The sequence below is a fragment of the Vanrija pseudolonga genome, chromosome 3 (assembly GCF_020906515.1).
Source record: "Vanrija pseudolonga chromosome 3, complete sequence".
Taxonomy (NCBI): domain Eukaryota; kingdom Fungi; phylum Basidiomycota; class Tremellomycetes; order Trichosporonales; family Trichosporonaceae; genus Vanrija; species Vanrija pseudolonga.
In genome coordinates, this window is record NC_085851.1 from 3184786 (window position 1) to 3205711 (window position 20926).

A 20926-nucleotide genomic window follows, 5' to 3' on the forward strand; every position below is an offset into this window, starting at 1 on the left:
AGATGGCACCTCCCTCCACTCGCCACCAGAAATCTTGAAATCTGCGACCACCGCGGCAAGCGACGTGAGTGACATCAACGATCTCAGCTCGTGCACTCGACAGCAACAACAACCAGAACACAATGGTAGGTGCTGCTGATTCGATACAAGCACCTACTAACGTCACAGGGAAAAGCAAAGGTCACGCGCAAGTTTGCCGCCGTCAAGCGCATGCTCAAGCCGAGCGACCCGCGGTTGTGAGCGCGATCGCTGCCTTCCTCGGCGTCTCCCCACTGACACACCCGCAGGAAGGAGAACATTGAGAAGGCGGCCAAGGTCGAGCAGAAGAAGAAGCAGCTGGAAGAGAAGAAGCAGGTGTAGGTGATCGACTCATCGTCGGTGTACCTACTAACGCCCCCCAGTGCCCAGGTCTCGAGCTCGTGAGTAGCTGACAGTTCTCCATCTGCGCCCAGCTAACCCCACCCCAGCCTCTTCCTCTCGCACAACACGGACCTCGGGCCGCCGTACCGCGTGCTCGTCGACACCAACTTTATCAACTTTTCCATCCAGAACAAGATTGAGCTGGTGCAGGGCATGATGGATTGCCTGATGGCCAAGTGTGAGTCGAGCCGCCATGGCCGTCTTCTCTAGCCGTCACTAGCCGCACGCAACGCTGACACACACCCCAGGCATCCCCACCATCTCGGACTGCGTGCTCGCCGAGCTCGAGAAGCTGGGGCCAAAGTACCGTCTTGCGCTCAAGTAGGTGCTGTGATGAGGTTCGGTTTGATGTACAGCAGCTCACACCACGCAGGATCGCAAAGGACCCGCGCTTCGACCGCGTCCACTGTGACCGTTAGTTTTGCACACACGAGTCCAACTGACGCCCCAGACAAGGGAACGTATGCCGACGACTGCCTCGTCGAGCGTGTCTCCGCGCACAAGTGCTACATTGTCGCTACTGTGAGTGCAGCTAGGGTATGAAAGACGATCAGCTCACGCCACCACAGTGCGATCGCGACCTCCGCCGCAGGATACGCAAGGTGCCCGGCGTGCCGCTCATGTACGTCGTCAAGCACCGCTACCAGATCGAGCGCCTGCCCGACGGCGGTGCGTCGTTTATCTAGGTCTAGGCTGCATAGAGTGGGCGTGGTCGTGTACAGGTACAATTTCATCATGCATTGTATTACTATACAGTGTGGTGTCGGGCCAAGAGGCAAGAGGCAAGGTTGTGGCCAAGTGCCACTCAAGGTGTCAAGTGTGGTGCAGGTTAATTCATGTCCTGGTGGGTCAGCACGTTCAACGCATGAATACCCACGGCCAGGATGTCCTTGACGAATGGCTTCGAGTTGAGCAGGCGCTCGCCAACGACAGCGCCCTTCGTCTCCTTCTTCTCTTTCTTCTCGATCGTGGTCGTCACCTCTGGCACTGCCCCGTGCAACCCGTGCGCGCCAGGCGGGAGACGCACGACCCAGCCCTTCTCGTCCATGAGGTCGAAGAAGCCGCTCAGCAGCCGGTCGGACTGGAGGGTCGATCGCGAGCCAAAGATCACGAGCTTCTTACGCGCGCGCGTAAAGCTCACGTTGATGCGGCGCCAGTCACGCAGCAGGTCGCCGATCTTGCCTTCCTCGTTGGAGCGGACCAGCGAGATCAGGATACAGTCCTTGTCACGACCCTGCGACTTGTCGGCTGTCAGGATCTCGACGTTGGGCAGGTCGGTGAATAGCCCGGACAGCAGCTTGATCTGCTGTCGGTACGGCGTGATCACCGCCACATCGTGCTCGCGGACTCCCGAGGCGACGACTGCTCGCGCAAGCTGGTACACGAGCGACGCTTCGATAGGGTTCTGGATCAGGTCGCCTGCGCGCACGTCGCGTGCCGGTACCAGGTCCGTGTCGACAAACACGGCCTTGACGCTGCGGGTTAGCGAGAAACGCTGCCTCGCACACTCACTTCTCGTCAAGGAGGCCTTGGAGCCAGCAGTCCTCAGCGCATGTGGCTTCGCCGTTGTGAGCGCAAGGGGTCCGCTCCCGCAGTGTGAGCGCTTGCTTCGCTACCGCCTCAGACCCGCAGCGCAGCCGTCCCTCGTAGATGAGCCGGTTGGACAGCAGCATGATGTCCTCGTTCATGCGGTACTGGGACGCCAGTGGCGCCACGGCCTCGGTATGCGCGTCGCTAAGGCGGCGGAAGAGGGAAACGTCGAGCCCGCCCGCACGTGCCTCGGCCTTGCGTACGATCGGAGGCAGCTGGAAGTGGTCGCCAACGAGGACAAACTTGTCGGCGCAGCGCAGCGGGCCAAGGCAAGTCGGGAGGGTAATCTGCGACGCTTCGTCCACGATACAGTAGTCAAACTTGCGCCGGGCGAAGATTGGGCTGGCGTCAGCTTGTGCCACAAACCCCTCACTCACTGCTCGATCGACAAACATGTGGCGGCGACGACTGGCGGTGTCATGAGACGCGCCTCCATCTGCTCGGCGCTCGTGCTGGGGCCCAGCGACTCGAGTGTCAAGTGCTGCACGTCGCGGTGCACCTTGTCAATGTTGCCGATGCGGAGGACCTGGAAATCCGCGTTGACGAGCTTGGACACAATCGTGTCGACGGCCGAGTGCGTGTAGCTTGTCAGGAGCACACTCTTGCCACGCGCCACGAGCGCCTTAATGATCTCGGAGATCGTCGTTGTCTTGCCTGTACCGGGCATACCGAGGACCAGGGCGTAGTCTTGTGCCGTGAGCACCTTGTGCATCGCGTTGCGCTGGTCTGCGTTCAGAGACGCGGGGATCTCATCATCGCTCGGTGCAAGGCTCTCGTCGAACGCTGGTGCCTCGAGGTCGACAACGAGGCGCCGCCGCTTCTCATCGCCACCAGCAACGAACAGCTGCGCGAGGCTGCCCCGCATCCTTGTCATGCCGGAGCTCATCTCGTCCTTGTCGATCCTGAAGCGCACGCCATCGACTGACGCTGGTCTGCGCGTCCGGGCAAGGAGCGCCTCGAGGTCAATCCTGTACGTGACCGCCACAGTGACGCTGTCCCTGTCCAGAGCGGTCACCCACCCGCGTTCGAGGCATAAGAGGTGAGGGTCGATCGACAGGGACACAGGGTCGCCCTTGGCGATGTGGCCAGAGAGGAGTGACGCTCGTGGTGTTGACCCGTCCTCGGCAGGTGCTCGCACAAAGGTGTGCGAGTAACGGTGGATCTTGGACAGCGACTTGCCCACGTCGTTCGACTCGGACGCGATAACCATGTCGGCAAAGCATCGACCTGACCGCTGCCGAGCCTCGGCCGTCATGGTCCACAACTGAGCACGGAGGCGCACAGTGTCCTGCTCTTCGAGCGAAAGAAGCCGCTCCCAGTGCTCGAAGAATGCCGCGTGCGCGTCGGTCAAGTGCCCTGTCTTGGCCTGGTACAGTGGCGCAATAGCGTCGTAGTCGTCCACTGGTACGCGGTCGACAGCCTGGTTGTCAGCTGAGCTCTCATACCCCTACGCACCTTGCGATACAGCATGCACGCATCGGCCGCATAGCATCTGTCACAGTCTGTCGGGTTGTCGATCGTTGGTGGCAAGAACGGCACGGCGAGGGCGTCTGGCTCGTCTTTCGGTTGTGGCACTCGCTCCCGCTCCATCCATTCGGCCAGCTCGTTGCGCGTCTGGATGAGCGCGCGCACCTCGTTCGCCTTGGCCTCGACGAGGATGATCGTGTCCTTCATGGAGTAGTACAGCAAGCCAGCGTTCACGGGAGTGTCTGCTGTCAGCGCCGCAACCAACCCTTCACTCACTGTATCGGTCCTCCATGAGCAGTGTGTAGAGCATGGTCTGCGCGCGGTGGCCCACCCCACCAATCCACTTGCCCGTTTTAATCTCTAGCGGGGCGACAATCTCTTCTGCTACTCCTCCGTCACGGCATAGGCGCGCCTGGACACTGGCGTCGACTTTACCCTTGAGGCCCCACTTGGTCGACCAGATGTCCTCTTCGATCTCGTGCAGGCCCGAGATTGCCAGCGTCCCGATCGGCTCATCGCGAGCAGTCTTGACTTCGCCATCGGAGGTTGGCTCAGCGTGCACCCACTTGCGGCCGAACGTCTCGAATCCCTCTTCCGCTCGGGAGCCAATGTCCTTTGCCACCATGCCCGAGTCGAGCCCCGCTCCCCAGACCTGTAGCCGAGTCTCCTCCTTTGTGAGCTCCCCACGGATCATGGTTGCGATATCGTCGCGGGAAAACTTCTGCTCCGACAGCGAGCCTTGCAGCAGCGAGTGGAGCACGTTTCCGTAGAGCATGGACTTCGATGGCGGCTCTGGGAGCTTGACGAGCGCCTGGACCAATGGTCGGCGGGGGCAGGGGATCGCGTTGGCGATCGCCGTCATGGTGACGAGGACGTCGGGGTGGTGGATGATGTACGATGACGCGTCGGAGAACGTGAGGACAATGGGCTTGTCGTGAGGCTCGTTCAGAGCGTGCGAGACGACATTCACAACGTCGCCCCGGCGGGCCTTGATGTCGGCCCAGCGCTCCTTCAGATGAATCAGGCGGCGGGTACCCTCCGCACAAGTGACAACGAGTGTCTGTTGTCAGCTTAACAACAAGATAGTAGGTCACCTTGCCCTGTCGCCGCACCTCCGTCTCCATCTCCATAACGCTCAGGAATAGACTCATCTCGTCATCGGGGATAGTGTCGAGCAGCTCGTCGTACACGGCCTCGACTGTACATCGTAGCCAAGGCGTGGGCTTGTACCCTTCTGGTAGAGCGGGGAGAGGAGGGTGGAGGACGGGGTACTTGATCTGAGATTGTCAGTTGCTGCCAAGTCACCGCACTCACCGTCTCCTTGACCAGCGCCGACTCGTCGATCATGGCCAACGCATCGAGATCCCAGTCCATGTCGTAATGCGACTCCTGCGACGCAGTGGGTAATGGGAAGTCGTCCTCCGCGTCCATCGGCTTCACGTCGACGTCGACAGCAGGCTTGGCTTCAGACTCGGCTTTGACGACAGTGAGCTGGGGCACAGGCGCAGCCTTCACAGCTGGAGGGGGTACGCGCGCGATCTTGACCTCTTTGACAGGCGATATGGCAGAGCGGCCCTCAAGCCTAGGCTTCACTTCGGCCTTCTTCACGGGCCTGAACGCGCTCGGCACCGCCGCTTTGCCCAGGGCAGGCAGCGGCCGTCCCACCGGGCTGCGGGATAACGGCGCGAGCGGCCGGCGTGGCGTCGGCATCTTGGGCTGTGTCAGAAAGTCGATGAGGTCGGCTTCGGGCACAGAGGAAGGGGGAACGGTGCCGCGCCGTGGCGTCGGCTTGGAAGGGCTGGGCAGCGAGCTGCTGGGCGGCGCGTCGAACTCGCTCCCCTCGAGCCCGGCGAGCAGGTCGGCCATGAACGCGTCCTCGTTCTCCTTGTCCGTGCGCGCGCGTTTCGCGCGGCTGCCGCGCTTGTCGTGCGCCATGGGCCGCTTGGACGACGACGACGAAGCTGACGCTGCCCTCATTTTGGGAGGACGTCAAGAGTCAAGAGGCAAGAATGATGGTGATGATTGAGTTGCAAGATACTAAAGGGTGATTGTGTAATGTTTAGTAGTTTGGCCTTGGACGCGAAATCAAACACGTCGGTGGAGTCGCGTGCCTGGGTGGCCGGCCACTCCTGAGATTCGCGACAGGTGGCTCTGCGCCACCACCACTCGCGTTGGTCACTCACTGTACTGCTGTCGTGTGCGCGTGTGCATGCACAGCGTGCATGTCTCTTGGATGCTGGAGTGTGCTATTCGATACTGGTGAGAGTGAGATGCATACAAGCCGCATCTAGGCAGGGACAGCTGGCACTCTACCCACCGATGCCGCCCCAGCCCCACTCCACACCCCGTCTCCAAGCGACAACTCAATCTCCCACCTCGCACACCACACTCATGCATGCGGCCATGCGGTCCCAGGGATACCGTTTTATCTATACGCTCCTCTACATCATGCCACGACGCCCTCGCTCTCACGGCCGGCAGGCATTAGATTGCCGACCGCAGGCTGGGGAAACGAGTCCGTTCGAACCTGATCTCGCTCAGCTGCTGAACTCGGTCTTGGCGTACTTCAGGCGGCCGGCAGCGGCGTCGTCGACAAACCAGTAGACCGCACCGGGGCTGGGCATGTTAGCTGGGCTAATACAGGGGACAAGCTGGCCGCCAGGGCACACTCACGCAGCAGGGCGCACGCGCGAGCAGGGGAGGCCGAGCTCGGGCTCGTCGAGGATCTTGGCGAGCATCTCCTGCTTGCCCTCGCCGGTCGCGACGAACGCGACGCGGGAAGCGTGGTTGAGGACGGGGTAGCTGAGTGTGTAAGCACATGTGAGTGGGTAGGGAACCAAATCAGGACGCTACCCACGTGAAGGTGATGCGCCTGGGAGGAGGCTTGGGGCTGTCGACAATGGGCGCAATCCAGGCGCTCTGCTCGGCAAGGAGCGGGTGGCCGGGGAAGAGCGAGCAGGTGTGGCCGTCGGGTCCCATGCCCAGGAGGATGAGGTCGAAGGTGGGGTAGCGGGCCGTGGTCGTCGAGGCGAAGGTCGCGACGAGCTGCTTCTCATAGTCGGTCGCGACGGCCTGGGCCTCCTGCTGGACCTCACCGAGGTCCCAGTTCTCGGCCGTGGGCTGGGTGCGCGTGTTCTCGGAGAAGAGGGACGAGTTGAGCGTGTGGATCTGCTCGCGCTTGATGGGGACGTGGTCGAGGAACGCCTTGGCGCACGCGGCGTAGTTGGACTCGGGGTGGTCGAGGGGGACGATGCGCTCGTCGGCAAAGAAGACCTGCCACTTGTCCCAGTGGATGCCGGGGATGTCGGCCAGCGGCTTGAGGTTGTTGGGCAGCGAGCCGCCCGAGAGCGCAATGGTGAACTGGCCGCGAGCGGCGACAGCCTCGGCCTGGGCCTTGACGATGAAGTCGGCAAGCGACTTTTGCAGCGTCGGCACGGCGTCGAACGAGTACAGGACGGGGGCGGGGGTCGTGTTGGGCATGGTGGTTGCTCTGCTGTAGTGAGAGAGAGAGAGTAAGAGAAAAAGTCGGTTACGATAAAGTGGAATGTCTGCGAAGTCGATTTCATTGACAAGAGAGAGAGTGGGGGAAAGGGGCGCAGGTGACGTCAGGAACGTGGCATGCACGCCTACTGGCTGGGCGACGAGTTTTGGGGCGTTGCGCAGGCCTACTATCCCTCACGACGGGCGTACAAGACCCGATGCACTGCCAATGCTCTTCCTGCACAATCTATCCCCACAAGGAGAGACGCAGAAGTGCCAGCAGGCAGATTGATCTGATTTGCAGTGCACAAGCGCACAAGGGACTCCACAACATTCAGACTTTTGAAGCCCCGCCCAAGGTTGGAGTTGTGCCACCAGCCGAGCCGCCGTGTCACTGCCACACGAAGTCAAAGGCCTTGTTGCTCGTCGAGGAAGACCATGCTGTTGGAGCTCAATGCTGGGGACTTTGCTTCTGTCGAAGCACAGGCAAGGATGCAAAGGTAGTACCAATCTCTCCCTCCTCCCTCAGCGCACAGGCGAACGCACACAGATGAACCGTTGATCATTGCGGACACACACCTAGTCGTCTTGTGCGTGGATCAGCCGTGGACTGGGCAACTGCCGTCGATACATGCCCCCACCTGTGTTATCTTCCAAGCCCAGAGTCACGCACAGAGCAAGAACAACAACAAACAAGACTGTGTCTCAGAGTTTAGGCAGACGAGACGTGCCGCTGTCAGGGCTGTTTGTGGTGGTGCCTTTGGAGCCGGGTGTTATCCGGTGCACACGGCCGTGTCTGGTGGTGGGCCGTGTTTGTGTCGCCTCGCCCCGTGTGACTGACTGATGGTGATTGCTTGTCGACACAGTCAGCGATCTGTGCGGACGGACAAAGCACAGGGTGCACAGGTGAGATGGCGACAACGTGGTGGTGGCCATGATAACAATACTGTCGGTTTCCATGGTTTGTGCCGCCCAAACTACTCGTACAGCTGCTCTCATGCATGCAGTTCTGCCTTGTCCAGAGTGTGAGAGATCCGTGTGACATCATGCGTCTACAGTTACCAGGGGGTGACCACCCCTTTGTCGCGCGTGAAGCCGGCCCACCACCCTCCCTGTTGTTGGTTGTTGGCTTGGCCGTCGCTGCAATCACAAACCGACAGACTGAATAGTCGTGCTATTTGACTTTTGTTGGTCCAGACCCTTGCTTTGCCTTGACGCCGGAGACGCGTCGTGTGATTCATGAAACTCAATCCACCCACCCACTCACCTTCCTTGCCTTCCCTCCCCCCCTCCCCCACAACAACCAACACAACCCTTGCACGGCGACGACAAACAAGCAAGGCAAAACACCTGCCTTGCTCTTTGCATCGTCACCCACCTCCAGTGGCCAAGGCCCAAAACGCACCGGGCATGGACATACACTCTTCTTCTGCGACGCCGCAGCCGCCTGGAGCGCCAGCGCCAGCACCTGCACCACCTGCACCAACCCCATCAGCATCATCAGCCCAAGCCCCGCCGCCGCCGCCGCAACAACCAGGTGGAATGAGCTCTGGCGCTGCTGGCTCATCGCGCGCTCCCAGACCACCTTCCCTCGTGTCCACAAACCGCACGAGCACCACGAGCAATCACTCGCGCGGTCAATCGAGCGATGGCCCAAGGTGAGCCCAGTGCAGTGGGTCGTGCCCCACACCTGACCCCCTCCCCCCTCTTGCCCCGCGTGCCCCGCTCACAGAGTCACAGCCAGCCTCCCTCGCCCATGACCTACTTCCCCAACCCGTCGACCTTTACATCGTCGCCAAACCCCCAGTACCTGCCCAGTATCCAGACGTCTCCATCGCTCGCCTCGGCGCGACTCGGCGCCTCGTCCATGTCTCACTCGTCGTTGTCAACCGACGACGAGAGTTACGCCGGTGTCTCGACACGTACTCCACGAGTCGTTGCAGGCCAGGAGCTGCAGTCGCAGCAGCAGCAGTTCTACTACCCCACACCGACGCCGGGCCAGAGCTGGCGAGCAGAGTCGGTTCCCCCAATCAGCATGACCGTGTCGCCGCGCGTTGGAGGCAACAGGCGGAGCGCAAGCGTCGCAACAAATCGCACTATCAACCCACCGCCCACCAGCCGTAGCACCAACAACCCTCCATCAAGCTACGGCGCAACTGGGCTGCATCTCGGCTCGGCTTTAGGAAGCGCAGGACTGCCTTCCACCGTCGGTGGACTCGACGCGCTCGGCCTCGGCCCCGCATCCGCGATCAAGGCCGCCGCTGCGGTCGACCCACGACGTATCGCCAGCACGTCTGGCATCGGTGTCCCTGGCCCAAGCCGCGCGAACAGGAGGCGAGGTGGCGCCGAATCGCCAGCGACCGCAGGGTTCCCCTTGCCAAACAGTTTGCCGCACACCACACAGTCGCACCCTGGCACCGCGGCAGCTACCCCACGCCACCACCGGGGCCGCGACAGAGAGATCGACAGCCATGTGCCGACCTCGGCCCACACATACTCGGGATCGGGCGACCATTTTACGTCTGATGCGCCCTCCTATGGGAGATCAAACCGTGCGGGGCGTAGCAGTGGCGCCCCTCCATCGACATCGCGCCCCGCACACAAGAGGCATGCGAGCGTGACCTCAAGTTTGGCGCCCGTCGCCCAGAGCTCGGCCGAACCGCGCTCGCCAGCTGGCTCAGTGTTCCGCCGGAGGCTGCATACTGTCGGGAGCTCCATCGGGTTCGGCAGGCCCGCACAGTACGACGCCGGCGACTCGGACTATGGCGACTTCGACGGCGAAGACGAGGGCAAGCGGGCAAACGGGACAAGGGTCTGGTACTCGTCGTATATCACCATCGACTGGCTTCACGACGCTATCAAGGAGTCCTCGCGTGTGCGCCACCTTCGCCATCGTGCACGACGGTCATGGCGTGGGTCGATAAGGAATGCCTGGGACCGCTTCCAGGGTTGGTTAGTCGTCACCCTTGTCGGCGTAATCACTGCGTGCGTTGCGTTCCTCATCATTCGCTCCGAGATGGCCCTCTTCGATCTCAAGGATGGCTACTGCACAAATTCGTGGGGCACGGCCAAACGCTTCTGCTGTGCGCCGCGTGCCGGCAGAGGCCACCCAGACCCGTCGAGCGGGGAGGAGGAGCCGTGTGGCGACTGGGTCGAGTGGGGTCAGCTCTTCGGCAGCGTCGAGGAGGCAGACCCAGAGGCTGTCTTCTGGAGCGAGCCCGAGTTTATCGTCTACTTTATCGTCGCCGTTGGGCTGGCCTGCACCGCGTCGGCGCTCACATACTACCTCACATCGTCGGCAACCCATATCACGTCGAAGGATTCTGCCTTCCTCGGGCCTGATCTTCCGCCCTCGCCTGCGTCGGCATCGCAGCTCAAGAGCCCAAATGAACGCCAGCCTCTTCTTCTCGAGGGCGCGCCCGAGGTTGAGGAGCCCAAACCCGAGCCCCAGCGCCCCGTGCTTTACATGGCGGCCGGGAGTGGTATTCCAGAGATCAAGACAATCCTGTCTGGCTTTGTCATTCACGGATACCTCGGCTTGTCGACATTGATTGTCAAGAGCGCAGGCCTGGCCATGTCGGTCGGCTCGGGCCTCTCCCTTGGCAAGGAGGGGCCGTTCGTCCACATTGCCTCGTGCATTGCCAACATTGTGTGTCGCCTGTTTGTCAAGTACGAGCAGAACGAGGGTAAAAGGCGTGAAATCCTGTCGGCCGCTTGCGCGGCGGGCGTCGCCGTGTCCTTTGGAGCTCCGATCGGCGGTGTATTGTTCTCACTCGAGGAAGTGTCGACCTACTTCCCTCCAAAGGTCATGTGGCGAAGCTTCTGGTGTGCAGCGGTGGCGGCTATCACCCTCAAGGCGCTCAACCCGTACGGCAATGGATCAATCGTCCTCTTCGCCGTCACCTACACCAAGGAGTACCACTACTGGGAGTTTGCCGTGTTCATCATCCTCGGCGTCTTTGGTGGCTTGTACGGCGCCTTCTTTTCACGCTGCAACATCTGGTGGAGCAAGCACATCCGCAAGGGGACGTGGCTCAGTCGACACCCGATCATCGAGGTGGCGCTCGTCACCGGCCTCACGACTGTCGTGTCGTTCTTAAACCCGTACACCAGGTTAGGAGGCACCGAGCTTGTGGCCAAGCTGTTTGCCGAGTGCACCGTCGACAAGTCGAGCTCGCTGTGTGTCGGCAAGTCGTTCAACATTGGCCCTATCGTGTACAACGTCGGCATTGCACTCATCATCAAGGCGCTGCTCACGATCATCACCTTTGGCATTGTGCTCCCCGCTGGAATCTTCATCCCGTCGCTCGTCATTGGAGCGTGCTTTGGTCGCATGGTTGGCATTTGGATGGAGTGGATCGAGTTCCACCACCCCTACCTCCCGATCTTTGAGGTGTGCAGAGCCACAGGCTGCGTTGTGCCGGGCATCTACGCCATGGTTGGCGCAGGCGCGACACTTGCTGGTGTGACGCGCACCACCGTGTCGCTTGCGGTCATCGTCTTTGAGCTCACAGGCACCCTCAACTATGTCGTGCCGGTCATGCTGGCTATTCTCGTGGCCAAGACGACTGCGGACGCGATCGAGAAGCGCGGCATCTACGAGCTCGTCATCGAGTTAAAGAAGCTGCCCTATCTGAGCAACAAGGAGGAGTATCTTTGGGGCAGTGCCTTGGTCTCGGAGGTGGTGAGTGATGGTTGACGGGCGAGGTGTGGCTAACAGTCAGATGGACCGCGACGCGCCTACTCTTCGCGCCGACAAGCCGCACACTGTGCGCGAGCTCACTGGGAAGTTACTCGAGCTCGTGCGGCTTGGGTACGCCGACGCCGGGTTCCCGGTGCTTGTCAAAGAGCCAGCAATTGACCGAGAGGGCCGGCCGACGTCAGTCTTACGCGTGCTCGGGTTCCTTGGCATCAACGAGGTGGAGCACGCGCTTACCGCACTGGCCGATGAGCCCGATGCCAGCATAAACCTCATGCCCGATGACACTGTGCCGATGCCGCGCAGCAGCATGATGAGCATCTTCAGTTTCCGCGAAAGCTCGGACGGGCGGGGCAACCCGTACGACCTGAGCCAGTACTTGGACAGGGTAAGTGTTGCGCGGGCTGGATATCTGTGATTTGTGCTGACCCACCCCCCAGGCCCCAATCACTGTCCAGGTGCACTCCCCGCTGGAGCTGGTGCAGGAGTTGTTCATCAAGCTCGGTGCACGCCAGATTCTTGTGACGGACGCACGCGGGCAGTACCGAGGCGCACTGTACAAGAAGCAGTGGATTGCGTTCCTGGACGAGCTGGAGCACGCCGAGCGATAGGCGCGCGTGCGTGCGTCGAGGCCGACAAGACGCGTCGCGGCGACATTTACGCCACCATTCTTTCCCATTAGATTTGTGCATAGGGGTTGTTGCCTGCAGTATGAATGCAATGTTGAATTGTGAATCGAGTGCGCGAGTGCCACTGATTCCCAAACAGTGGCAGGCACCGGTTGTTACGTCGTAGTGCCTGTGAGGTAACCCGGTAAACAAAACACGAGCAGTTCGCACGTTGGAGACGACGACGTCGTCGTCGCAGCTGGTCCCTCTCACCGACACAGCCTCTCACGCTCGGGCAGTGGGTGGGGTGGGTGGCTAGTAGCGTTGCGTTTGCGTTGCGCTGCGCAGCCAGTCGGCTAGCTAGCTGTAAAGAAAGGGTTGCCTTATGCTTGGCGCTACGAAAACGAGGTGCTCGCTATCGCCGGTATGTTCGGTGCGGCCGCCGGCCGGGCGCTCGATCACGACAAAGACGAAACCAACGATGAGGTGAATACCGATGTGCGGGTGGTTGGTCTTTACTGGTGCTGGCTAGCTGCCAAGCTGGTGCGGCTAGTCCCGTCGTTATGCGGCGGCGAGTAAGTAAGCAAGCAAGCAGCAGTGTCGCTGCGTTTCGAGATGGATCTGGCGAGCTGGCGTGGCATGTCTCAGCTCTAAGGAGCAAGCAGAAGGAGTACGCCGCCGTCGTGCGTGCCGTTCATGCCGGCCGGCCGGGTGGCCCATTCCTGCCTGCCTGCCTGCCTGCCTGCCACCTCATACCCGCAACACGCCGTTACACGCCCAGCAGCGCCATGGCGGTGGGTGGCCAAGGCGCTCTCCTGGCCGGCTGGCTGCTACATGGCCCCCTCGCTGCGATGCATGCCTATGGTTGGCCCCGAGCAGGCCCCATGGGCGTGGCGTCCACTGGTGTTGATGCATCCTTGTTCTTCATGCGCATCCATTGGACGACAGCCAGCCCAGGTTTGCTTGCCATTGGCGCCTGCTGCTACCTGGCTGGCTGCAGGGTCGGGGTAGCAGGTGATCGGCGCTGCGTCATGGTATTGGAGCCGTGTGCGTGTGGGAGCTGTTTGTCGGGTAGGTGGCTGTTCGTCCAAGCGGCAAAATAGGTCGCTGCTGCGAGGCGAAAGGGGGCGAGGTTGCCTTGCCTTGCCGGCGCCCGCATGCTCGCTCCGCCGGCAAGCGGCAAGCGACAATAGAGCTGCTGCACGTCTTGCAGAACAAGGCGCTTGGCGCAGCGTGCGGCGCGCGACGGCGTACGTGAGAATGAGGGAGACCGCGAGCGAGCAGGCAAGCCAAGCAAGCGCAGCAGTAGACCAAAGGCGTCGTCGAGCCAAGCGGTATGCGGCCCTAGTAAGCTTCAGCCCTAATAGCCCTATAGCCCCTCCAAGCCACACTACTTTGCTCTACTATTGTCGTCGTCCAAACAAATCCTTAGCACCTCGCCGCGGATTTGCGTCGCCACCACGTCAGGGCAGGGCAGGGCAAGGAGGGGGTGGTGCGTCCCTCTCGTCCCTTGCGCGTACGCGATGCACACACACCCATGCACTTGTGACCTTGAACCCATCGCTCCACTCTACTGCACACTGCAAGCTACATCGTACACACACTCTCTCTCTTCACTTTACTGATAGCGACGGCGACAGCAGCGACAGCAACGACGTCAAGCAGCGGCCTCCACAAGTAACGCACGCATACCACACATAAACGCACACCAACCCGAACCCACTACCGGCCCATTCGTCGTTGTTTACGAGATTAATATTTGGCCGCCAACACGGGCTGCGGTCCCCGCCCTGGCACCTGGCATTCTCCTCTTGTTTCTTAACGCCAACGCAGTCAAGTAACAACGCCCATATCGCTACTCGCTACGACGTGAGCTCGACGCCGACGCAGACGCAGACGACCCTCGCCACCGACTCGCCAGCGACGACGACGACGACGACGAGCACTTCTTTGCGAGAAGAACCAGCAAAGAAGAACCATACCTTCCGAACCCAAGGCACTGGAGCAGAGCACCACAAAGCACATCTGGAGGCAAATAATTCATCAATCCACGCGACGGCACTCGCCCGAATAGTGTCGCAAACACCCACCACCACGCGCTCGACGCGCTCCACCACCCGCCGTACCTGGCAATGACCACGGTCGTGTCGACACGACCGGCGACGGCGATGGCGACCGCCGACGAGGAAGCAGCAGCAGCGGCGGCGGCGGCAAACAACCTCCAGGTCACGCTCCGCCCCTCCGCTGGCGCGCTCGCACTCGCAGTCAGTGCAGAGACGGTCTTCCCGGCGCCAATTGCCAACCTTGTCACGGCGCTCGCCACCTCTGCACGGCTGAGTCTGCGCGTGACAGCCTTTTTCATCGAGGCCATCCTCGAGACGTCACAGTATGGCACGCGCGTGTCCCTGGGGTATACGCGCCGCCTGCTCATCTCGGCCATCTCGTCGGCCCGCAGAGTCTACCTCGCGTCCAATGCCGCCCTCGACAACGACCTCATGGGCTACATGGGCTTCTCGTCGGACAAGTCGGCGGGAACCACCGACGCCTTCCTCAACGTTCTCGATCGCTGGACAAACCTGGGCATCTACGTCATTCACCACACGTTTACGCTCGCAGAACTGTTTGCCATGAGCGGCTTCTACCTCACCGCAAACACGGTGCAGGGCGCTAGCTTTGCTGCGCACGAGAGTGTCACATTGTTCGACTCGCTCTTTGGCAGCAACGAATCGTCGCGCGCATTGTCAAGTATTATCACCCTTGTGCGCAAGGAGCTTCTCGAGGACGACAGATTCAAGGCTGCGGACCGTGGCAGAGTGGCCAGCTTGGCAGCGCTCACCAAGGCGCTAACGGCGTTTGCATGTCTCCAGAGCGCCACCTGGGGCCGTTCTTCCCAGCGTTTACGCTTCAGAGTGTGAGTTTGGGGCCCTACGAGTTGACGCGCGCGGTCGCCACTGACTCAGCGCACAGACTGTACGACTGCACTATCACAATCAGCGATGACGAGTCCTTCTCGGCCAGTGCCGAGGGCCCGACCACCATTTCCGAGGAAATGGCGATTGAGCAGCCCCCGGCCCCCGCCACAATCTCTGGCCGACGCAGGAGGAGTGAACTCCCTGCCATCGAGGTTAGCGTCGAGGAGGAGGACGCCGAGATGGCATCCGCGTCGCGCGAGGCCACACCGTCGCGCACGTTAGGCCCCACCCCCGAATCCAACACCAACGCCGATCTCGAGCTTCTCAGGCAGCTGGAGCATCTCGTGGGCCCCGAATCGGCCGACGACGAGGTGTTTGACGACAACACCCGACGACGCACCAGCCGTCTGAAGCGCCTCCGCGAGGACATGTTTGAGATTACAGACGAGGTGTCTGAGTCGACCGTGGTGACGCAGACGTTTGAGCGCCTCAGCACAGTGACGGCGCCGTCAAGTCCGCGCTCGTCGCGATTCTCGGGCACGGGCACGACCCGCGGCCGCACTACCAGCATCGCGCGAGACGACGACGTGCTCATCGAGGCTCTCGAGTTGGACGACAGTGCTATGGCGGTGGACGAGGACGAGAGGATGACGGACGCGTCGGCGTCGACGACGCCACGGACGCCGACTTCGGGGCTCCCAAGGAGTAACTCGATCCTTCCCCTGTCTGACATTGTGCCGACGGTTGTGGAGGCCGACGAGACCGAGTGGATCGAGGTCGACCACCTGCTGGACGACGGCACTCGCGACGAGACCCTCCCCAGTGCGCCCAACGGCGTGCCGCCCAGCTCGCCGGTCGCCAGCATCCACCAGCCCGATCACAACACGGAGAAGATCCAGCTCGTCCTCCGCACCATGACGAACAAGCTGCTTCAGCGCAAGCGCGTCGTGCGAAGAGTACAGCAGTCGCGCATGTCGGCATCCCCCTCCCCTCCCCCGAGCCGCAGCCAGCGGAGCGGTGGCACGTCTCGTGACGAGACCAGCCGCCCCGACCGCCCCGACGTTCGTGCCATTCAGTGGGAAGTTCCCACCCGACCCGCTCCACCTCCCCCTAGGCAGTCTACGCCGCCAAAGGAGAGACGAGGGAGCAGTTCGGCCGGAGCGGGCGGCTCGGGGCGATCATCCCCCAAACCCACAGCATCGACATCACCAAAGGGCAAGGGACGTCTCTTCCCCCGCCGATCAATGCTTGGCCTCAGAGATGAGCGCTCCGAGTCGTCGTCAAACGAGGCTGGACCATCTCGGTCCCGTCGCGAGGGCTCGTCGCGCTCACATCGGGACGGCGGCTCCTCAGCTTTCGGCTCTGTTCGGGCGGCGTTCTCGTCGTCCAAACACGCCCCGCCCGTCCCCTTCCCCGGGGCGCCAGACGTCAAGAAGGAGCCTCCAGCGCGCGTGGCTCCCAACTCGCCGCCTAGCGCGCGAGCACCCCGAGTACCTCCGCCGTCACCGTACGCTCCGCCTCAGCGCCTACCTCGTACGACGAGCACTACGACTGTCCAAGAGTCGCTACGCACACGTGCCAACCGTGTCCGCACCGAGAGCGCGCAAATGTTCACCCCGTCTGCCCCAACAGTCGACACTGCGACAAACTTGTTCCCACACGAACCGCTGATCAGGAATATTCACCGGTTTATGCGCTACTCGTCTGCCGCTTACGGCCAGAACTTCTTGCGCATCTTTGGACTTGGCAACGCTGATTTCAACTTCCCCACGACTGGTCGCCACCACGCCAACAGCTGGGCCTTTGCGCAGCACACCAACATTCCCATCGACTCACTACTCCTCTCGTCGTATTCGGAATCGTCGCCCGCGTTCAGCTCGGCCAAGGCGCCACCACTGGTCCACTACATTGCTGTCGAGCACAAGCTCAAGGCGATTGTGCTGACATGTCGTGGCACCTTGGGCCTGTCCGACGTGCTCGTCGACCTGACGTGCGACTACCGCGAGATCCCTGTCGATGGCGGTGACCCCAACGCGTCGTACCTTGTCCACTCAGGCATGTACGAGTCGGCGCTGCAGCTCACTGCCAAGCGATCCACTGTGCACCAGACGCTCGTCGACGCGCTGAACAAGTACCCCAACTATGGTCTTGTTCTCTGCGGCCACTCACTCGGTGGCGGTGTCGCAGGGCTCCTGGCCATCTCGTGCAGCGTCAAGCGTGAACGCTTCATTGAGCAGAACGCTGCTCGTGCCGTACCAGTCAAGCACCCCCGCATCACGACTCCCTTCGTCACGTCGTTTGGGTCTGGCCTCCCGCCCGGTCGCCCGATCCACTGCTACGCCTACGGCATCCCGGCCGTCGCGAGCTCGGACCTGGCGCAGTACAGCGCAGGCCTCATCACGTCGGTTGTGCAAAACTCGGACGTCGTGCCAACCCTCTCGCTCGGCGTTCTCCGCGACCTCAAGAACATCGCCGTGACGCTGTTCGAGGAGGGCAACATTGCCGAGGAGATTGTGAGCCGCGTGATTGGCATCAACAGAAGCAAGTTTGCGTTCCAGGCCGGCGAGCCATCGACGTCGACCGAGCTGATCGAGTCGGTCAGCGACGAGCAAGTGTTAAGCGACTGGATGATGTCGCTCATCAAGACGATGCGCGCGGATATGGACAACGACAAACTGTACCCGCCGGGTATGGTCTACGTCATGGAGTACTTTGACGTGTTTGTGACGGTCGACGCGGAGGACCGCATGTCGGGAGAGAAGGCAACGTCGAGCAAGCGTGCTCAGAGAGTGGTAAGTGTGGCGGGGAGAAGCGCTTGAACTGTTACTGACCCACACACCAGATCCTCCGCCAGTGTGACTCTGTCGAGGAGAGATTCCGCGAGCCGCTCTTCTCCAAGACGATGCTCAACGATCACCTGCCTTCGCACTATGAGCGTTCGACGCAGCTGTTGTATGACGGTCTTGGACAGGGCCTATTGTAGGGGCAGGGCGTAGAAGCCTTGCGTGATATTGTAGCGTTCGAGTTGTAGTAGTCTAATGCGACCTGCATGCGTACAGTGGGGGATCCGTGGGAGTGTACATCTGCTGCTTCTTGAGTTGCTTCTGGAGTGCTTGTCGGTGACCCCCTTGTTCGTCGTTGTCCTACTTCCCGTCCTCGCGACCTTCGTCCTTCTTCCACGTTCCCGCCGACTCCTCGTCCCCGCCGACTCCTCACCCTCACTACCGTCCTCGGCGCCGCCCCGCCCCATCCTCACGCCGCCACCTCGCCAGCATCGACAGCCTCAAACCACGCGTCGAGGGCCATGTCCGGCCGCCGATCGGGGAACCAGCCATACCGGCGGAGGTCGACGCGCTCGCCCCCGGCCCCAGCGAGGGTCTCGACGACGACACCTTCGGCCTCCAGGCGGTCCTTTTGTCGCGCGACGCCTTGGCCTTCGTCGCCGCGCGGCGAGATGAGGCCCTTTGCGGAGATGACGCGCTGCGAGGGTGGGGTCAGCACTTGCCCACTCACCGCGCACAAGCGCCGCACCGCTCGCCCGAGCAAGCTCGGCCTCGCTAGCCTCGCCACCCACCTGCCATGGAATGTCCGACCCGCTCGGCAGCACGCGCAACGCCTGCCCCACATGCCTGGAGTAGTTTGGATACCCCGCCAACTTTGCGATATGGCCTGGGCGTGAGCAAGCTAGAAACGCGCGATCCAAAGAGCTCACCATAGCTCGTCACCCTCCCTGGAGGAATGACGCGGATAATGTCGTACGCCTTGGCCATGAGGTCTGCGACGTTGTCCGCCATTGTGGCGACGGTGTGGGTGTGGGTGTGAGGAGGAGTCGGGCAGAGCAAGACGAGCAAGAAGAGCAGGACGCGTATCGAACGTATCGAACACCGACAGTTGAGTCACCCCACGCGCCGTGCCTGGCTCGGCAACTGGAGTTGATCACCGGCTCAGCCAGGCCAGGCAGGCGGGAGTATTTCCGGGTGATGTGCGGCCCTTTGCTGAGTGAGTGGCTTGAGAGTCCAGACTCTGGCTGGTACGCACAGGGCGGTAAACGCGGCAAGTCAATGTTCACAGCGGGGAAAGGTGCCCACTCACTCGGACCAGTCAGTTGTCAGCCATCCGTCAACATCAACCTGCTCTGTCACTTTTACTTTCTCCTCAACTCGCTTGCTTTGACAAGAACAAGCACGGCAGCGAGCAGCGACCGCACAGGACACAGTACACCAGCGCCCGCAGCACCGCATACTACTCCTCAACAACAACACCCCGGACCCTCGTACCAAGGCCGCCGCCGCCGACGCCTTGCCGTCCCGACGCCGCCGTCTTCCCTCCCTCCTTCCTCCCACCACCGTCACCCACCCCCCCACCACCCGATGACCCACGTCGCGTCCCTCCAGCCCAACCACGTCCCCGGCCTCGCCGTGCCGCAGCCCCCATGGCCGCCCGCGCAGCCACCGAGCAACATGCTCTTAAAGGAGTGGAAGTGGGTTGCGGCTCCCCGACGGGCGCCGACAAACCGGCTGACTGTGTCCCAGGTATGAGATGCGCCGCGAGGCCCAGGAGATCTTGCCAGGCCTGTATCTCGGCCCGTTCCAGGCGTCGACCAACATGGCCAAGCTGCGCTCCATGGGCGTGACGCACATGTAAGTCGGCGTAGAGTCAACCGCCGCCCGCCCGGCGACGGACGGAACAACGCACGGGCCCCTGCCCGCTCGCAGCTGGCCGCTCGCCGCACCCAGCTCACACATGCAGCATCTGTCTCCGCGACTCGGTCGAGGCGCGCCTCATCTTTCCCCGCTTCCCCACAGAGTTCCAGTACCTCACCCTCGACGTAGCGGACTCTGGCGTGAGTCATTTCAAGTGCCTGGTGGTTCCGCAAGCTGACAAGTCAGACCCAAAACATCATCTCCATCTTCCCCCAGTGCCGCGCCTTCCTCGACGAGGCCATGAACATCCGCGGAGGCGTGCTCGTCCACGACAACAGTGAGTCTGGCTGAACAACCGAGCAGAGCCAGCCACTCACGCCCCAGGCGGCATTGCAACAGCCCCGGCCATTGTCATCGGCTACCTCATGTACCTCTTCGGCTGGGAGTTTGAGACGGCCCTCCAGTTTGTCCAGAGCAAGCGATACTGCGTCAGCACGGCGAGCGTGAGTAGCGTGGTAGGGGAGCAGCTGCTGATATGCAAGTTTGAGAACCAGCTGCGCGAGTACGCCCCCATCGCGGCGGCGCAGCGCGGGTACCAGCAGCTCCAGCAACAGCAGCAGCAAACGGGCCAGTCATCAAATGGACTGCAGCCCAACGGAGTGCCGCCCCGCAAGCGCTCATGGGACGGCGAAGGGTGTGTACAGCTCGCCACTTCGTTTCAACGCCAGCTGACACCTCAGCGACACTGCTGGCGGCCAGCGCATTCGCCTCGGCGACGACGACGACGAGGCCGACGTTGACATGGAGTAGAAGTACGCAGCGTTTTCCGACTTGTTCCCTGTCCATGAGGTTTGCGACGCCGACCCCTCGCCGCCGCCCAGCGATTCCCCATTCGTGGCACGTTCATGCCCCCAACAACATTGATACCAAGTCAACCTGGTCACCCACCCCCCCAAGCATCATCCACATTGTTGTACACGTCGTCTGCGCGAAGACCGCATACATTATTGTCATGTAACAACCGAAATCAAGACAAACACTGTGGTGCTCGCGCGCGATCCTGTCGCGCACCCACGGGCACTAGATCTACTACTGATACTACTACTG

At 61.7% G+C, this 20926-nt stretch overlaps 7 protein-coding genes across 7 annotated transcripts; 4 read left to right on the top strand and 3 right to left on the bottom strand.

Moving 5' to 3' along the window:
- The first annotated feature begins 75 nt into the window (after positions 1 to 75).
- FCF1 (rRNA-processing protein FCF1) lies at positions 76 to 1175 on the top strand. Its single transcript, XM_062771337.1, has 9 exons — positions 76 to 125; positions 169 to 236; positions 288 to 356; positions 402 to 419; positions 468 to 598; positions 669 to 741; positions 794 to 834; positions 872 to 942; positions 990 to 1175. Exons 1-9 carry the CDS (start codon positions 123 to 125, stop codon positions 1104 to 1106), a joined length of 591 nt encoding a protein of 196 aa, XP_062627321.1. The 5' UTR covers positions 76 to 122; the 3' UTR covers positions 1107 to 1175.
- A 74-nt stretch (positions 1176 to 1249) lies between these two features.
- On the bottom strand, positions 1250 to 5454 carry dna2 (DNA replication ATP-dependent helicase/nuclease DNA2; the record flags this gene model as incomplete). The annotated part of the gene is made up of 7 exons (XM_062771338.1): positions 1250 to 1895; positions 1933 to 2352; positions 2388 to 3430; positions 3466 to 3719; positions 3754 to 4537; positions 4611 to 4754; positions 4792 to 5454. The coding sequence occupies 7 exons, from the start codon at positions 5452 to 5454 to the stop codon at positions 1250 to 1252; spliced, it is 3954 nt and encodes a 1317-aa protein (XP_062627322.1).
- Positions 5455 to 5853: 399 nt separating this feature from the next.
- Positions 5854 to 6996, bottom strand: SPCC16C4.10_1 (putative 6-phosphogluconolactonase). Its single transcript, XM_062771339.1, has 3 exons — positions 6335 to 6996; positions 6151 to 6279; positions 5854 to 6093 (listed from the first exon to the last, which is right to left on the bottom strand). Exons 1-3 carry the CDS (start codon positions 6955 to 6957, stop codon positions 6015 to 6017), a joined length of 831 nt encoding a protein of 276 aa, XP_062627323.1. The 5' UTR covers positions 6958 to 6996; the 3' UTR covers positions 5854 to 6014.
- Positions 6997 to 8362: 1366 nt separating this feature from the next.
- CLCN5 (H(+)/Cl(-) exchange transporter 5) lies at positions 8363 to 12367 on the top strand. The gene is made up of 4 exons (XM_062771340.1): positions 8363 to 8615; positions 8698 to 11641; positions 11682 to 12044; positions 12097 to 12367. Exons 1-4 carry the CDS (start codon positions 8368 to 8370, stop codon positions 12265 to 12267), a joined length of 3726 nt encoding a protein of 1241 aa, XP_062627324.1. The 5' UTR covers positions 8363 to 8367; the 3' UTR covers positions 12268 to 12367.
- Positions 12368 to 13842: 1475 nt separating this feature from the next.
- Positions 13843 to 18237, top strand: DAGLA (Sn1-specific diacylglycerol lipase alpha). The gene is made up of 3 exons (XM_062771341.1): positions 13843 to 15175; positions 15232 to 17968; positions 18019 to 18237. Exons 1-3 carry the CDS (start codon positions 14397 to 14399, stop codon positions 18157 to 18159), a joined length of 3657 nt encoding a protein of 1218 aa, XP_062627325.1. The 5' UTR covers positions 13843 to 14396; the 3' UTR covers positions 18160 to 18237.
- A 191-nt stretch (positions 18238 to 18428) lies between these two features.
- A79_1377 (DNA base-flipping protein) lies at positions 18429 to 19002 on the bottom strand (the record flags this gene model as incomplete). The annotated part of the gene is made up of 3 exons (XM_062771342.1): positions 18889 to 19002; positions 18751 to 18845; positions 18429 to 18656 (listed from the first exon to the last, which is right to left on the bottom strand). Exons 1-3 carry the CDS (start codon positions 18968 to 18970, stop codon positions 18429 to 18431), a joined length of 405 nt encoding a protein of 134 aa, XP_062627326.1. The 5' UTR covers positions 18971 to 19002.
- A 544-nt stretch (positions 19003 to 19546) lies between these two features.
- STYX (Serine/threonine/tyrosine-interacting protein) lies at positions 19547 to 20858 on the top strand (the record flags this gene model as incomplete). Its single annotated transcript, XM_062771343.1, has 7 exons — positions 19547 to 19656; positions 19709 to 19816; positions 19926 to 20019; positions 20066 to 20156; positions 20204 to 20322; positions 20347 to 20513; positions 20560 to 20858. 7 exons carry the CDS (start codon positions 19547 to 19549, stop codon positions 20627 to 20629), a joined length of 759 nt encoding a protein of 252 aa, XP_062627327.1. The 3' UTR covers positions 20630 to 20858.
- Positions 20859 to 20926: the final 68 nt, after the last annotated feature.

What these genes read in the sequence shown, in the direction of transcription:
- SPCC16C4.10_1 (XM_062771339.1), bottom strand. Translation starts at nt 6,957, where the DNA reads ATGCCCAACACGACCCCCGCCCCCGTCCTGTACTCGTTCGACGCCGTG. An exon ending in CCCAGGCGCATCACCTTCAC is followed by an intron (nt 6,280 to 6,334) that starts GTGGGTAGCGTC and finishes TTACACACTCAG; the next exon opens with CTACCCCGTCCTCAACCACG. An exon ending in TCGCGCGTGCGCCCTGCTGC is followed by an intron (nt 6,094 to 6,150) that starts GTGAGTGTGCCC and finishes TAACATGCCCAG; the next exon opens with CCCCGGTGCGGTCTACTGGT.
- DAGLA (XM_062771341.1), top strand. Translation starts at nt 14,397, where the DNA reads ATGACCACGGTCGTGTCGACACGACCGGCGACGGCGATGGCGACCGCC. An exon ending in CAGCGTTTACGCTTCAGAGT is followed by an intron (nt 15,176 to 15,231) that starts GTGAGTTTGGGG and finishes CTCAGCGCACAG; the next exon opens with ACTGTACGACTGCACTATCA. An exon ending in GCAAGCGTGCTCAGAGAGTG is followed by an intron (nt 17,969 to 18,018) that starts GTAAGTGTGGCG and finishes CCCACACACCAG; the next exon opens with ATCCTCCGCCAGTGTGACTC.
- FCF1 (XM_062771337.1), top strand. An exon ending in AAGTACCGTCTTGCGCTCAA is followed by an intron (nt 742 to 793) that starts GTAGGTGCTGTG and finishes CACACCACGCAG; the next exon opens with GATCGCAAAGGACCCGCGCT. An exon ending in AGTGCTACATTGTCGCTACT is followed by an intron (nt 943 to 989) that starts GTGAGTGCAGCT and finishes ACGCCACCACAG; the next exon opens with TGCGATCGCGACCTCCGCCG.
- CLCN5 (XM_062771340.1), top strand. Translation starts at nt 8,368, where the DNA reads ATGGACATACACTCTTCTTCTGCGACGCCGCAGCCGCCTGGAGCGCCA. An exon ending in CAATCGAGCGATGGCCCAAG is followed by an intron (nt 8,616 to 8,697) that starts GTGAGCCCAGTG and finishes ACAGAGTCACAG; the next exon opens with CCAGCCTCCCTCGCCCATGA. An exon ending in TGAGCCAGTACTTGGACAGG is followed by an intron (nt 12,045 to 12,096) that starts GTAAGTGTTGCG and finishes CCCACCCCCCAG; the next exon opens with GCCCCAATCACTGTCCAGGT.